Source organism: Macaca mulatta, chromosome 3 (assembly GCF_049350105.2).
Source record: "Macaca mulatta isolate MMU2019108-1 chromosome 3, T2T-MMU8v2.0, whole genome shotgun sequence".
Lineage (NCBI taxonomy): Eukaryota > Metazoa > Chordata > Mammalia > Primates > Cercopithecidae > Macaca > Macaca mulatta.
Window position 1 is genome coordinate 162,163,754 of NC_133408.1, and position 16,247 is coordinate 162,180,000.

General features: G+C 37.7%; 1 protein-coding gene across 8 annotated transcripts in view; it reads right to left on the bottom strand.

Annotated features, from left to right (window-relative positions):
• Window positions 1–16,247, bottom strand: part of CADPS2 (calcium dependent secretion activator 2) — a 572,739-nt gene that overhangs the window by 75,370 nt on the left and 481,122 nt on the right. For all 8 annotated transcript variants that reach the window (XM_028846226.2, XM_015134824.3, XM_077997218.1 and 5 more), the window contains one exon: window positions 12,819–12,975. In XM_028846226.2, coding sequence (XP_028702059.1) covers window positions 12,819–12,975 — 157 coding nt within the window. The remainder of the gene's footprint in view (window positions 1–12,818; window positions 12,976–16,247) is intronic.

The window sequence follows — 16,247 nt, forward strand, 5'->3', positions numbered from 1 at the left end:
GTTGCACCATGAAAAAACAGAGCATCTATAGGAAAACAGTAAGTAATGCTAAGTAATATTTAATAAAGAATTTATTTTAGATGACAATACCATGAATTGTAAATATTTCTCAAAGAACATGCCCTAAGCCCCATTGTGGCCCTCAAAGTGAAAATGTGCGAATTTAAAAATATACTGTGTGGTCAGGAAACGTATTCCTAAAGAGATGGTACTTTAGTTGAATCTAAGTGACAGAAGAACCTTCCATGGAAGACTTAAAGGGGCGGTTTCCAGGTAGAGGGAACAGCTAGCAAACAAGTTTTGGGGAAGAATAAGCTTGGGTCTTTGCAGAGAGATGAAAGGCCAGAGTAACTGCAATAGACTGAGGGAGGGGGAGGGGCAGCCCACAGCAGGGTCTAGATCCTAGGACTGAGTAAGGAGTGTTGCTCGTAGTGGCTGTGATGGGAAGCTTGACGATGCTTATGATTATGCAGAGGAGTGACATGATATGATCTCTCTGGCTGCTGTGTGGAAAATGGACTAGGTAGCCAGGGGTGAAAACAGAGAAAAAGGTTAGTACTCAGTTGTTTACTGCAATAGATTAGGTAAAGGATGATAGTGGCTTTGACTAGGGTGAAGAGGGAGAAGCTGGGGAAAAGTTAGTAATCTCATCCACTTTTATGGATCTGAATAGCTATATATGCGTATCATTACTAAATCTAATTACTAGCAAGTCCAATAGCAGTGTCTTATAAAATACTCACTGTGACAACTTCCTACACTATCTTCTTCAGGGCAAAAATATCCCAAAAGCCTAAGAGTGTTTTAGATCTTGGTCTAAATGATGTATATAAATGATGTATATCACGGTGGCATGTATATGAAGATGTCTTCGATATGTTACTTTATGAGTTTCTGAAACTTGTCAGAGGCTGGACAACTACAGGTACATAAATTGGTATGGGAAGTAATTCTAGACACAGAAGGAAATACAACAGATTTTTTTCTACCTCTAATTGATATGGGTTAGTATTTTTTTGTGGCTAAATAATCTTTTCCCAGCTCAGCTATATGCTAAAATATTTCCCATTAAATTGTGAACGATAATCATACTTAATGATAGGTGTCTTATTTAGGAGACTAATGTTATCTTAATGATGTTTTCATTAGCACACTGAAAGAAGCTTTATTTATTCCTGGAGATTCAATCATCAAGCTAGAAGGTACTACAGCTCAAAAAATTCAGTTACTTTCATCAAATGCCACCTAAATGAGCATGCTAAACTTTAAGGATAAAATATTCTCATTCAAACCATCTAATTCACTATAGTACTCAAATTTAAAAAATATACTGATATCTGCATTTATTGGGTCTCTACTTAAGAACTCTCATTCTCTTCTTCCTCCTTCTCTTCCCTAGCATATTTGGAGTACCAAGCACTATGTGAAGTCCTATCTGTGCCTTATCTCATTTAATCATCACAGAAACTCTACAAGGGAGGAACTGTTCATTTATTTATTTATTTATTTATTTATTTTTTGAGATGGAGTCTCGCTCTTGCAGCCCAGGCTGGAGTGCAGTGGCGCGACCTTGGCTCACTGCAACCTCTGCCTCCTGGGTTTAAGTGATTCTCCTGCCTCAGCCTCCCGAGTAGCTGGGATTACAGACGTGTGCCACCATGCCCAGCTAATTTTTGTATTTTTAGTAGAGAAAGGGTTTCTCCTTGCTGGTCAGGCTGGTCTCGAACTTCCGACCTCATGTGATCCACCTGCTTTGGCTTCCCAGAGTGCTGGGATTACAGGTGTGAGCTACCGCGCCCGGCTGGAACTATTTTTTAAAACTTATCAATAAGGTAACTGAGGCATAGAGAGTTTAGGATACTTGTCTAAGATCATTAGTCATTAATAGAACCAGGATTTGATATAAAAACTCCATGTTAACCTCTGTAAAACTACCATTCCTCACTCTGACAACCAATTAGTCATCAAGACTGGTGTATTTTATATTCTTAGTATCTTTCAGTAAGTTACCGTGCTCTCTTCATCACTACTGCTGTTGCACTAGTCCAGCCCTCTCATCTCCTGTCTTGATTAATGCAATAATAACCTAACTGGTCTTTAGGATCCTAATATTTCCTCTGCCAATCCATCTTCTCAAAATCATAAGCAGAGGGGCTTGCTGAAATATAAAACTAAGAATGTCACCTCTAAAGCTTATAATCTTTTAGTGGATCATTATGACAAGCTTCAAAAGCCTGAGCATGGTATGAAAGCTTTCCAAGATCTGTCTTCAAGTTACTTCTCCAGCTCATTTCTGTTGCCTTACCTTTCATTTCTTGCGGTACAGTCATAATGATTTTCATGATTCAATATACACTTGCTCCTCAAATCTTTTCTAGAAATGCTTCATTCTGCTGTCCCCTTGCCCAATTACTGGCTTCTCTTGTTTACTCTCTACCCTGGACAGGTTTCCACTGTGGTTTTTGTTATAAAAGTGATCTTCTCTTGCTGACATATTTCTCGCTGACATATTTCTCGCTGCCTACAAGGATTTAAGGTTCTCAAGGCAGGAACTATATCTGTATTCTAAGTTCCAGAAAAGTCCCTGGCTCAGAGCAAGTAATCAAATGTTTGTTGGATGAATGAATACTTGAATACTAAGATTACTACATTATTATTCAGAAGATTGTATTAAATGACACCTATAAAACCTATTGAGGCCTGTATATACCCCTCATACTTTGTTTAAAATATATAGCATTAGATAAGATGGCTATAAGTTCTATATATATATATATTTTTTTTTTTTCTGAGACGGAGTCTCGCTCTGTCGCCCAGGCTGGCGTGCAGTGGCCGGATCTCAGTTCACTGCAAGCTCCGCCTCCCGGGTTTACGCCATTCTCCTGCCTCAGCCTCCCGAGTAGCTGGGACTACAGGGACCCGCCACCTCACCCGGCTAGTTTTTTGTATTTTCTTTTAGTAGAGACAGGGTTTCACTGTGTTAGCCAGGATGGTCTCGATCTCCTGACCTCGTGATCCACCCGTCTCGGCCTCCCAAAGTGCTGGGATTACAGGCTTGAGCCACCGCGCCCGGCCACAAGTTCTATTTTTAACCCATATGTACAAGATCAGACTGCTAAAAATTCTAATGAATATGAAAGTTGGTTATGTTATGTTCCTTATTTTAATGATTGTGGCAAAGAAAGGATTTTCTCTGGTCAGTTATGAATCTTGATAGCAAATATCCTGCAGGATTTAAAGAAAATGAAGATTACCTATATTTCCTATGAACTACAAAAAAATCTTAAATTCTAGCCAAAAGTTTGCTCAGAATTCAGCAAAAAGTTCTTTTTTATTTGAAAAAAAAAATCAAATTATAAACCCACATTTGAAAGTTTTAGAAAATTGGCAGTATTATTTCTTTGGTAATTAGACAGAAAGGGGAAGGAGGGAGTGGGGGAGAAATGGGGGAGACAGACAAAGAGAAAATGATAGAGGGGAGGGGGAGAGGGAGAGGAGGGGTGGGGGAGGGAAGAAAGGAGAAATAAAGAGAAATACACAAGGAGGGGGAAAGAAAGGAAAGAGAATATTTGGTTTCCAAAGACAAGCTACAGAAACACACACTACACTACACTTGTCTATGTAAATGTATGCTCCTTCCTTAGTTGTCCATATGGCAGCTTGCATTCCACTCCTATCAGACACTGTCAAAAGCCCCTCTTAATATGTAGCCCGAGGCATCATAGTAAGTGCTTCTATCTTCTCCATATGGTTTAATAAGGATAGGTTATGATTTGGGGCTGTCACCTGTCCAAATCAAGCCTTTACAAAGCACCCATTACAACAGTTCATTGGAAGAGGCAAGTTCTTAATGTGGCCTCATCCGAGAGCACTTCTGACACCATACCCAAGTATGTGGGAGTGAAAAGAGCTGCTCAGAATGAGTCTCAAAAAGTGATTACCATCTAAGGGGAAAAGCAGCACCTACTTTTCAGATAAAAAAAATAACCTTTTTCCCCAAAAGATTCCATGTTTCCAAATATCACCTTGTTAGAAAATAATGAGGCATCAATGACATCGAGCCCTATGGTACAATCAGAAATGGCAAAAAGAAAACAAATGGCTTAAATATAAGCTAAACCCAGGATGCAATATGCCCAATTATTTTGAAAATCCCCGATAATAAATTAGTGTTGATTATTTTCATACTAAAAAGTCTTACATTTATAAAAGTACTTGTCATAGGCTTTTAGTAGTAAGATTTCAACAGAGAATTTAAATTTAAACTATGATCCAATTAATAACAATTACTGAGACAGTAATCACTGGGTAAAATAAAGATTAAGCAAATAAAAGAATTCATATATTGTTTTTAGGGTAAAAATATGCTGCTGACTCTTGAACCCATATAATCTAATTTTATAGTGCTCATCCTCTTCCAATTAGCCAGCTTTAGTGGATTACCAGAAAGAATGATTTTTCTCCTTAAACTTCAAATTAGGCATTTCAGAAGGAAATGGGTAATTCATGACCAGCAAAACAAACAGACAATACCAACCACAATAAAATCAACAGACTTTGCCATAAAACAATTATTTAAGAGACTACAAATTGTATCAACTCTAAGCAAAGCAAGCACAGTGGACTAAGAAAATTAGTAAGTCACTCTTCATGTTGACAAATGCATATAATGAAGACTCCCATCACAGAAACAGGAAATATGAATATGGGCTTCAGGAGAAAAGCCAGGAGAACTGCAGTCTAGAACAGCATTATGTAAAAGGAAAACACTCACCTACTTTCTCTCTCTCACTCCCCCCAACCCACCCCCAACCGCTTTATCCCTCCCTGAGATCTAGGAATAGCACCCAGCTAAGAATCTGGCACATTAAGTAGTCACTCAATAAATGTCTGATTATTGAATAAATATCAATAATAATCTACCTCCTAACGGAAACTCCAAGAGCATCCGATTTAAGTAGACTAGGAAACACATTGGATTCTATTGTCCTTTTAATTAAAAAGTTGATAAGTAATTTTATAGTTTGGTAATATTAATGTATACATTAACTAGCATAATAACCCCTAAAATCATATCCAGCTCTTCCTTTTCCCTGGTGGCACTTGCTAATATATATTCATACACATATATGTCTATCTAGGGAGAGAAAGCGACAAGAAGTGATAGAACACAGCTGTTAAACGTTTCTTACTTTTTGGGCAACAAATCCAAGTTTAAAACTATAATGAAAAAATTTCATAGGATGGTACACATAATTTGAGTTATACTTCTACAATCTACTGCATTCAGTTATCTGTGTATATGTGTGCATATCCTCCACTAGATTTTATGCTTTTCAAGGGGAGGAATCATTTCTTATTTATCCATGTATTTGCAAGGGGCCTAGGATTTGTAAACTGCAGGCATTAAGCACTTGTTTCGTGTGAGATTAATTCAGAAAAGTCAATATAAATCCTAACCAAAGCTAATAAGGCAAAGATAAACAAAGAAGTCTTATGGTCCAGCAGTCCTTATGCTGTTTTGTTTTGTTTTTATGAGATTATGAAATATTAAAGGCAAATAGAAAAGTCTGTAATTTTACTCAAGCTATGCACAGCCTTCTAATCTTTGAGTTAATGTCCCACAATACTTGCCCCACCAATGGGAATGATTGAGTACAGCTATATCATGATCAATAACTCTCTCAAGGGTGGGTTTCCTGATGTCCATGGTTTTCAGAAGTTACAGGTGTTCTGGTTAATCTGTTACAAAAAACACACTGGCATTTTAGAGTAGGTTATTATCTTGAAGCCACTAAACCCTCTGAAAATATAAAAAGCAGATTTAAATTTTTAAAAAGTCTACAAGTAGTAAAGACACTAGAACAGGTCGGGCGTGGTGGCTCACGCCTGTAATGCCAGCACTTTGGGAGGCCAAGGCGGGCAGATCACCTGAGGTTAGGAGTTCCAGACCTGCCAGACCTACATGGAGAAACCCCACCTCTACTAAAAATATAAAAATTAGCCAGGTGTGGTGGCACATGCCTGTAATCCCAGCTACTTGGGATGCTGAGGCAGGAGAATCGCTTGAATCTGGGAGGCGGAGGTTGCAGTGAGCCAAGAGCACGCCATTGCACTCCAGCCTGGGCAATAAGAGCGAAATTCTGTCTCAAAAAACAAAACAAAACAAAACAAAAACAAAAAAAGAAATTAGAACAGTACTGTGGAATTCAACTGAGGGGAAAAAGGTAGTGACTTCTTGCTTTTATATTTCCTTTACCATACTGGTCAGTAAAACAAATTCTGACACACCATTTTGAATTCAGTCAACTCTGGGGATTAGAGTTAAATATATTCTCACATTTTGGCCCTTATTTCATCATTTGTAAAGTGCATACTTATAAAACTAAGCTGGCACACACAGCTTTGCTTTAATCTAGATGTTATACCCTTTCTGCATTGTCCCTGGTATATGTATATCCAGATATATCTATAAACACCAATTCGTGAATTTCAGATGCACAGCTCATTTAAGCACTTGAAATAGAATAACACGCAGGTGTCAGCCTTCCATATTTCAAAGCTTGAAGATTAACCTAATATACAATATGGTGACCTAACAGTCCTTCATTTGAAAGAAATCTGAAAAATAATCTCTGATACAGCCTAAGTGTGAGAATAACCCAGCGGGATTTCCACCTCTTCATTTCTTAATGAGTTTTTTGATAATGAGAGGTGACTTTGCCAGTCACTCTGGGCTCTATTATGGCTAATTTGACTCCACTTCACTCTCCTTGTTAATTATTAACACTAGCCTTTTTATCCTCATGAGACCACATTCCAATTTTTCCTTTTTCGATTTTTATGAGCCCATCTTTATGAAGGTGAAAGTCTTGGAGAATAGGTTTTCACTTAGTGTAGAGCAGGAACATTTATTATTCGTTTAGGCAGAGACGCTGTGACATTGATTATATAAGCACGGGTGTTCTTTGGGATGGCTTTAATGTGCTAGTAATGTGAAAAGGCTGTTAATTAAAGAAGCAGCACCGTGGTATTTTTCAGTTGGGAACCAGTTCCCAATAGAATGGTCATTTGCCACTTGCTAGCATATCCACAGATTAAAAGGTGACTAGCTCCAAGGGTTTGCCTTTCAGTAGTGCTGAAAGAAATGATTTGTGCCATTTGCAGATGGCTTCCATTTGTCAGACGCGGTCACTTGCCTTATATATTATTGACAGAACAACTGTGGAAATAGCGTGCAAGGGTAGAATCTATTTGTACTAGCTTTATAGTCACCCAGTATCATTGAACCATCGTGCTAATTACTTCATTATGAAAACATTTATCTTCCCTCAATTTTAATACAGCTCTCCTTCAAAATTGTTTCCTTAGATACCATTTAAACTGATTGCCCATTAAATTACCTCTTTAGTAGGGGAGTAGACTGGGGTAGATGAAGGCAGGGTAGAGGGCGAAGTGAGAGCTCGGTCTTTTTTGGCCAGAAATGGAGGCCTTGTTTTCATCATCAGTCTTGCTCTGGGAATCAGTGAGTGAGTCTGTGAGGGGTGGGAGATTGGGGACAGTTGCTAAAATTGTGGTGCAGCTGGTGCTCTTCCCTTGAGGAAAACCACATTTCAGCTCCAAGGGTTCTCCACATTTCATCTCCAAGAGTTCTCCAAGCTATGACTTTCCCTAATCACGGCTAACTGTAAGGAAAGGCACACACCCCAGATAGATTTTTTTTTTTTCTCCTTAAAACAGAAACCGAATTTGCTGTGTTGAACCTTCCCTAATTAGTTCAGTCCCTAGCAGTCTTGTCACAGATGATTCCTAACATACATGCTAAGACCATACATACCTTTATCTCATCCTTTCTGTACTCTTTAACCAACTCCTTTCCTCTGCCCCCCTACAACACAATGCCCGTATAAATATTTTCTCATTAAAAAATAAAAGTTCAAGGACTTTTTTGTCTTCCTTAAAAAGATATTATTTTATCAATGCCCACAGAATCTGCTTTTGTTACAGTGAAATGAGACTGAACTGGAGACACAGTACTCAGGCTCTGACTCATCTCTGTCCTTAACTCCCTACTGTCAAGCCCCCGCCCGAGTTCCTGCCTCTAGGCATTAGGTTTCCTCAGCTAGAAAATGAAGAGGTTTGTTTAAGATCCCTTCCATACTCCAAAAGATAAAAAGCTATTTTTAAACATCAAAGCATAAACATTTTAATATAAGGAAGATAAGTAACCAATTGGGATATCTGAATTATTCATGAACCACCCCCAACTCAGCTATAAAGTTTTCAAGCCACTAATAAAGTACAAATTCTAACTAATATCTCCATTAGTTTGAGAGGTCTTAGTAATTTTAAATTTTGGGAAAGCAAACATAAATATTCAACATTATTAATAATAAATCACAAACTGTTTAAAAATCTAAATATAATTAACAGCCTGTTTTGCATAATGCACACACACACAGACTTATGCCTATGTAAGCAAGCACTGTTTTTCAACAAATTAACTCCCTTCCTAATATTGGACATTCAGAGCTCTCTGTCCTATTACCTCTGACTAGTTAAAATTGTAATTATTTGGAACTTAGACAATAACTCTAATTGGGTCAACATGGTAAAAACTGTAATGCTATGGCCTCATTGTAAGATTTTTTCTTTCAAGGGGTACTAAAAGGATAGAAGTTCAACATTTTCCCATAGTTTTCCAAAAGGATAATTTGGGGGCAGCTGCAGGTTGACATTAAACATTTGAATTGAATTCAGTAAATCACTCAGTATCTAAGGAATGTAAAAAAACAAACACACAATTATTAACAATGGTCTTCCGTATCACCAAGGGTGATATTAATAGCTAGAAGAATTATGTTTTATCAACTACTCAGTGGTCTTGATTTTGGATGGAAACTTGTGAGTATGGGATAAAAGTCACTGCATTTTATTTCAGTTCCCCAGATAACACCATACTCCCAGTACCAAAAGGAAAGTATGACACTGGGGAACTTTTCTGTTTACCTCTCTACATGGAGGAGCTGTTTTTCTCAGAAATAATTCAGGTTTTCTAAAATCTGCAAATCATCATAAAATAAAAGCCAAGACCTAGACTTACCCTCAAAATTGAAAGTGCTCAAAAGAGATCAGCACTAAATGCTTCTCTATTTTGACTAAGTACTGTACAACAAAATAGCACAAGATGATATGTAGTCAATGTATAGAAACGGTTAAATCAGGAGAGAAATATAAAACACATTTATATGTGAATTAAATATTTGTAAATATGATTGAAAATTACATTTTCATAGTTACAATTATGAAAATTTTGTAGTTTTAATTTATTACCCCACAAATTTACACTTGCATTGAAAAAACTCTTTTTTTTTTTTTTTTTTTTTTTTGAGATGGAGTCTTGCTCTGTCACCCGGGCTGGAGTGCAGTGGCCTGATCTCAGCTCACTGCAAGCTCCGCCTCCCGGGTTTACACCATTCTCCTGCCTCAGCCTCCGGAGTAGCTGGGACTACAGGCACCCGCCACCGCGCCCGGCTAGTTTTTTGTATTTTTAGTAGAGACGGGGTTTCACCGTGTTAGCCAGGATGGTCTCGATCTCCTGACCTCGTGATCCGCCCGTCTCGGCCTCCCAAAGTGCTGGGATTACAGGATTGAGCCACCGCGCCCGGCCACAAAAAATCTCTTCTTAAAAATAAATATGAAAAAATATTAATTCATTGAAATTAATGATATTCCATTCATTGTAGATAAGTAATTCATTGTAGGTAATTCCATTCATTCTAGATGAATGGAATATCATCAAAAAATATTAATTCATTGTAGTAGAAGTTCTCCAACAGAACTTGCAAGAAATCCACAACATATTTTGTTTTCTCTACAAAATAGATTACAATATTTTGAATATGTTAAAATATTCATCATCTTAACTAATTGCTTGATGGTGAACATTAATAAATGCCTCATTTTTAAATAATCCCCAACATACATCTAAGTATGTTTGATTCTTGAGTTTTCATTCAAATGAAGAAAACAGTGTTAAAAAATATCTTACATATGGTCAGGCGCGATGGCTCATGCCTATAATCCCAGCACTTTGGGAGGCTGAGGTGGGTGGATCACGAGGTCAGGAGAACGAGACCATCCTGGCTAGCACAGTGAAACCCCGTCTCTACTAAAAATGCAAAAAAATTAGCCAGGCGTGGTGGCGGGCGCCTGTGGTCCCAACTACTTGGGAGGCTGAGACAGGAGAATGGCGTGAACCTCGCAGGTGGAGCTTACAGTAAGCCGAGATCGCGCCACTGCACTGCAGCCTGGAAAACTGAGCGAGACTCTGTCTCAAAAACAAACAAACAAATAAACAAAACCCAAGAAACTCCCGTCTCAAAAACAAAAAACAAAACAAAAGAAAAACATCCTACTTACTTATTATCATTTAGGGAACTTAATGCCTTATATATATATACTTATTTTTGGTAGCAGGTTTATTGTTATACATTTGTCTTAAGATAATATTAAAAACCTGACTGTAATTTCATAGCAGAAAATGAATGATGATATAAGATTGGGAAAGGAAGACAGTCATTCCACATTGGGTAGGTGGCAGGAGGGAACCAAATTGGAACTTAAAAACTGACTGAGGGCCAGGTGTCGTGGCTCACACCTGTAATCCCAGCACTTTGGGAGGCTGAGACGGGTGGATCACTCGAGGTCAGGGTTTTGGGACCAGCCTGGCCAACATGGTGGAAGCCTGTCTCTACTAAAAATACAAAAATTAGCTGGGCGTGGTGGTGCATGCCTGTAATCCCAGTTACTTGAGAAGGTGAAGCATGAGAATCGCTTGAACCTGGGAGGCGGAAGTTGCAGTGAGCCAAGATTGTGCCACTGCACTCCAGCCTGGGTGATGGAGCAAGCTCTGCCTCAAATAAAACAAAACAAAACAAAACACCTGGCTTAGGATAATTTGCAGAATGAATGATTCACATATGGATAATTGCATGTGGGTTTATTAGCAACCACTGAGAGCAGGCCTTATGGTTGAATCTAAGGTAGGAATTGTAAGCTTATAATAGCATCTTTGGAAATGAAACGAAATTGGATAGGAGAATGAATAAGACTAACAAAATCTACAATATTTATTTATCATCTATTATATGTGAGTTATCATCTTATTTAATGCTCCTTGACAAAGACACTGTTGGTGCTATTATTTTCCTTCTTTTATAGATACAGCACCTAGAGTTTGGAGAGGTTAAGCTATTGTCAAAGGTCAAGTGGTAAATGACAGAGAGACGTGAATCTGTCTGGCACCAAAGCTCATGTTGCTAATTATTCTAACATAATGCCTCTCTTACTAGAACAGAGGTTTTTAACCTGGTGTCCTAAATTTAGGATGTCCATGGAAAGTACAATATTACAAACAATTTCATATCTATGTGATTTCCCCGCCCTCCCCAGTTTTGTCACAGACTCAAAGGGGTGAACAACCAAAGGAAGTTAAGAAAGACTGGACTAGAGCCATGAACAAAACCAATAAAGATTTTTTCTTTAAACAAACACTATAAAAACATGAATTTAGGTTTACAACCAGAAAGATATAGCAGTGGCCTTCTGGGAAGAGAGCAGCAAAAGCACATGCAGTTTTAACATATAAAATGTTCTAAATAAAGTGTAATTTTAAACAAGTTCTAAATGTATTAACAGCGTGAAGAAGTTCCTTGGAGAGTCAGAGCAGAGATGGGCTGCAGGAAGACAGGGAAGAAGGAAGCAAGGTACCTCTCATTTGGGTCTGGTTATTCAGGTCACATGGTGAGCACTGTGTTCTTCTGAGCACCACACTCCAGAACAACACTGAGAAATGGAGTGAGGTCTATTCAGGGTACGGTGATGAGAATGGCAATGGGCATGAAAACCCTATTGTAAGACAGAGTTGTTTTATATGGGAATAAAGAGTGGCAGAAGAAAACACATGACAGAAGACAACTGTTGCATTGATCAAAGAGAATGGGTCAGAACCAGCGGTTAGGAAGAGGCAGAGTTCACCTTGGTGCATCATGACAATAATTTTATTCAGTAGGGAATTAGTGACCCCCACGGTCACTTCAAGTGTTGAAACAAAGGTTGTCAGTGGTAACCAAACTTGAGACTAAGTGAAACTTAAAAAAGCATTACAAGGAAAGGCCTAGGAATCTGTATGTTAAAATCTTGATAAAAAACAAAGTTTGTCTTGTTTGCTAGAAGACCATCTACCAGAATAAATGTAAAAGTTATTATTAAATTGAGAATAAAAGTCTCAATAGAGAGATTTTACATTCTCCTTAATTTCTAAATGTTGAATGAGCAAGTCATACTACATAGCAATATCTGCCTATCATCTGTAGAAATGAACCGACCCTCAGGCCAGCAATATTGCCACAATGGATTTAAGTAGGAGCCTTAACATAACATGATTTTTACAATAATGAATTAAGGTGTCTTTCAGAGATGTAAATGTTCTCAAGTACTTTTGAAATGTCAGCCTTTAAAGATTTTCAGATTCATAAAGTACAATAAAGTTCATAAAGAAGGATGCCTAGGTTACCGGACCTCAATGAAGGCAGGAGGATGGGAATGAGAGGACCTTCAGAGCCCAGTGGAGTGTGGGAGTGGCCCCGGGCTCCCTTAGTCTCTGGCCTAACACAGTCAGGCAGGCTGAGCAAACCTAAATGTTACCCATGCGAACTCTTGTCAGGCTGCTGCTAGGGCACAGTAAAAATACATTCACATTCAACATTCTCCCACCCCTCCCCATTTCACATACTCAAGAAAACGCAAATGCTCACTGTCATTTCGGAGGAAATTATTAAGCAGTTGGAAAAGAGGAAAACTATCCCAGGAGTCTTGTGGTTGAGCCTCTAGTGCAGTGTCCATATCTACTGTAAATAAAGCCCAAAATTTCTCTGCATGTTCAGCCAATAAATCAGGCCACCAGGCAAATGCCTACAAAAGGATAAAAACATAGAGAAATACATTACTTTTTAGAAACATGCACAAGTACTGTGCCAGTTGAAAATATTTTATAACATGTCTTAGTTTCACAAACAGGTATGATACACAAAATATAATATTTTTTAGTGTGAGAAAAATTTTATAGGTACAAATTAAAATCATACATTTGGCACTGATGAATGAAATAGAAAATAGAATTAAAATGTACAAGGACATTTATTCCTTTATAAAAGAAATACATGATTAGTTTACAACATTTAGAACATATATAAAACAAAAAAGAAAAATTATTTCTATCTCATAATTTAAACATATCTATTCTGATTTTTTTGGTGTATTTACTTCCAATATTTCTTTTTTTTCTGTTAATAGAAACATTGAAATATTTGGTATCACACTTTATAATATTTTTCTGTGATTTCACTTTTAATATAATAGCATAATCTTCTGCTATAAGGATATGCTGTTATTTGTTTACCTATTACCCTATTAAAATGGCTGTTTTCAATTTTTTGGTATTCTCAATGATAGTGTAGTAAATATTTTTACATAAATATCTTTGAATGTAGTACTGATTATTTCCTTAGGATAAACTTCTAATAATTACTGGATCAATGGGTATGTATTTTAGAGCCTTCACACATTGCAAATTGCTCTTTATGAAAAGTATTTGCTCACATCCATTCTCCATTCAGCAGCCAGTCACCATTTCATTTATTTTTTTGAGACAGGGCCTCACTCTGTCGCTTAGGCTGGAGTGCAGTGGTTGATCTCGGCTCACTGCAACCTCTGCCTCCCAGGTTAAAGCGATTCTCATGGCTCAGCCTCCCAAGTAGCTGGGACCACAGATGTATGCCACCACGCCTGGCTAGTGTTTTTGTATTTTTAGGAGAAATGGGGTTGCGCTATGTTGGCCAGGCTGGTCTCCAACTCTTGGCCTCAAATGATCTGCCAGCTTTGGCCTCCCAGAGTGCTGAGATTACTGGCATGAGCCACGGCGCCTGGCTTCAAATATGAATTGGATTATAACAGGAAGATACAAATCACATAAAAGGGGATTGCAAAATTTTGACACACTATTTTCCAAAGAACTTTTCATGTTTATAAAAATTTCATGTTTCACATTTATAGTAAATATGGCCTTAAAATAATAGATATAAAATAATAATCAGTAACTAAAAAGATTGCCATGTAATTAATAAGCAGATGGTAAAGGCTGACTTAAGGAAGAACAGTGTAGTATAAATAATAGATTTGAGAGTTTGGGACATTTTAATGCCTGGTTCAATGCTGTGACCAATATATGAATGCAAAAACTGGTTGGGAATGGTACGCATGAAAAATTGAGCATACTGTTTTTTGCAAATATTACCTTTGAATATTTTTTGGTTAAATATTTGACAAAATGGGTATATGACATAATGTAAAAACACACAAAAAAGTATAAATGATTTTATTACACAGATCTTGCGCCTATCTTTTATAGCTATAGTGGTGACAAAGAAAAGAAGAACCTGAGATTCCCAACTCTGAGTAGAGCAGCACAGAAAAATGCAGCCCTGCAAAGAGGCATTTTCAAAATCTCACTTCCAGTTCACAACCAATATCTTTGCAAAAAGTTAAAACTAAGAAAATAACAGTCATGTTAGTTCAGGTTGTTTCAGGACTCTGAAAAAAATTCCTAAAGGTCTTCTTAAAGTTAACTTGGAAGACAAAGCCAGGATGAGCAATGAAATAAAATGGAAAACACTTTTTTTTTTTCTATTTTTTTAAAAAACAGTTTCAGGTTAGCAAGATTTTGCCATCAACTGGAACATTTCATTGTTTTGCAGAAGTATATATTTATGTCTCAAGTTGTACTCCTGATGATGCTATTCTTAATGAATATAAGCCAATCTGTGATGAATGCCTCTTCTCCTAATGATGGCTTCAGAACACTTTAAGCAATCACTGTCCTTGAAAATGAAAGCAACAGTTGCAGTTACCTTGAGAATACAGGGTCTGGTCTACCACCTGTCCCCTTCTCTTTCTTGCCATCCTGCCCTGGGTTGGTAGGAAGATGAGGGGCTGTATAATTCCCTCCCTAGGGTATGACCTCCTGTGGGGTGGCTGAGGTTCAACAGCATCAGGGACTCCAAAAGGGAGGAGAAAACCTCTCTCAGCAATGCATCTGTCTACAGGGGACTAAACAGAAATCATGATTATCTGGGTTAAAGTTCTTTTGGCTCTAATGCTAAGCCACTAATTAGTGTAAATGAGATGGTAGAGGCAGAAGGCAATGTTTAATTTGCTTAAGAGGGAAATATAAAACAAACCTTGATTTTAGGTACTTCAGCTTATAAAACTTCCTACCAACAGGATGCGGTGGCTCACACCTGTAATCTCAGCAGTTTGGGAGGCCGAGGAGGGTGGATTACCTGAGGTCAGGAGTTCCAGACCAGCCTGGCCAACAGGGGGAAACCCCGTCTCTACTAAAAATACAAAAATTAGCTGGGCATGGTAGTGCACACCTGTACCCAGCTACTCAGGGGGCTGAGACAGGAGAATCGCTTGAACTTGGGAGGTGAAGGTTGCAGTGAGCCAAGATTGCGCCACTGCACTCCAGCCTGGGTGACAGAGTGAGACACTGTCTTAAAACAAACAAACAAACAACTTCCTACCAAAGTTCTAATGATAAATAAACTTATACAGGATTAATAATACAAATAAGCAATACAAATATGTGGCAGGCTGACAATACTTGGAAAGCCTGTTTTTTCAGTAAATGTAGTTTACAATGGTGGCAGGTAAAAATGAACCCTAAACCTAGACACAGAGTACTGAGCTTTTGAACTCAGTGATGATACTTGAGTGATAACGGTCAAATCAGTTCACTGGGTGGATTTCCATTTATTTATTTTCAAATTGGCAATAACAATACTTGCCCTAACCTCTCCCAGTATTGTTGTGGCAATCAAATAAATACAAAAGTTTATTGCTGTACAAATGTAATAATTGACTACCATAATCAGTAATTACAAATATGTGTTGAAATTCATATAAATCTTATGTGAGTTTATGTGTTTTAAAAATAATGTCCGACATGAATTAAATGGTGTTTATGTGCCAAGTACTGTTCTAAAGGTTTTATAAACATCATCTTACTTAATCCCCCAAACAATTATTTCAGGTAGATGGTACAAATAGCCTTACTTTATAGGTTAGCAAACAGGGATTAAATAACTTGCCCAAAGTCATACAGTTGGTAGATAACAAAGCAGTGA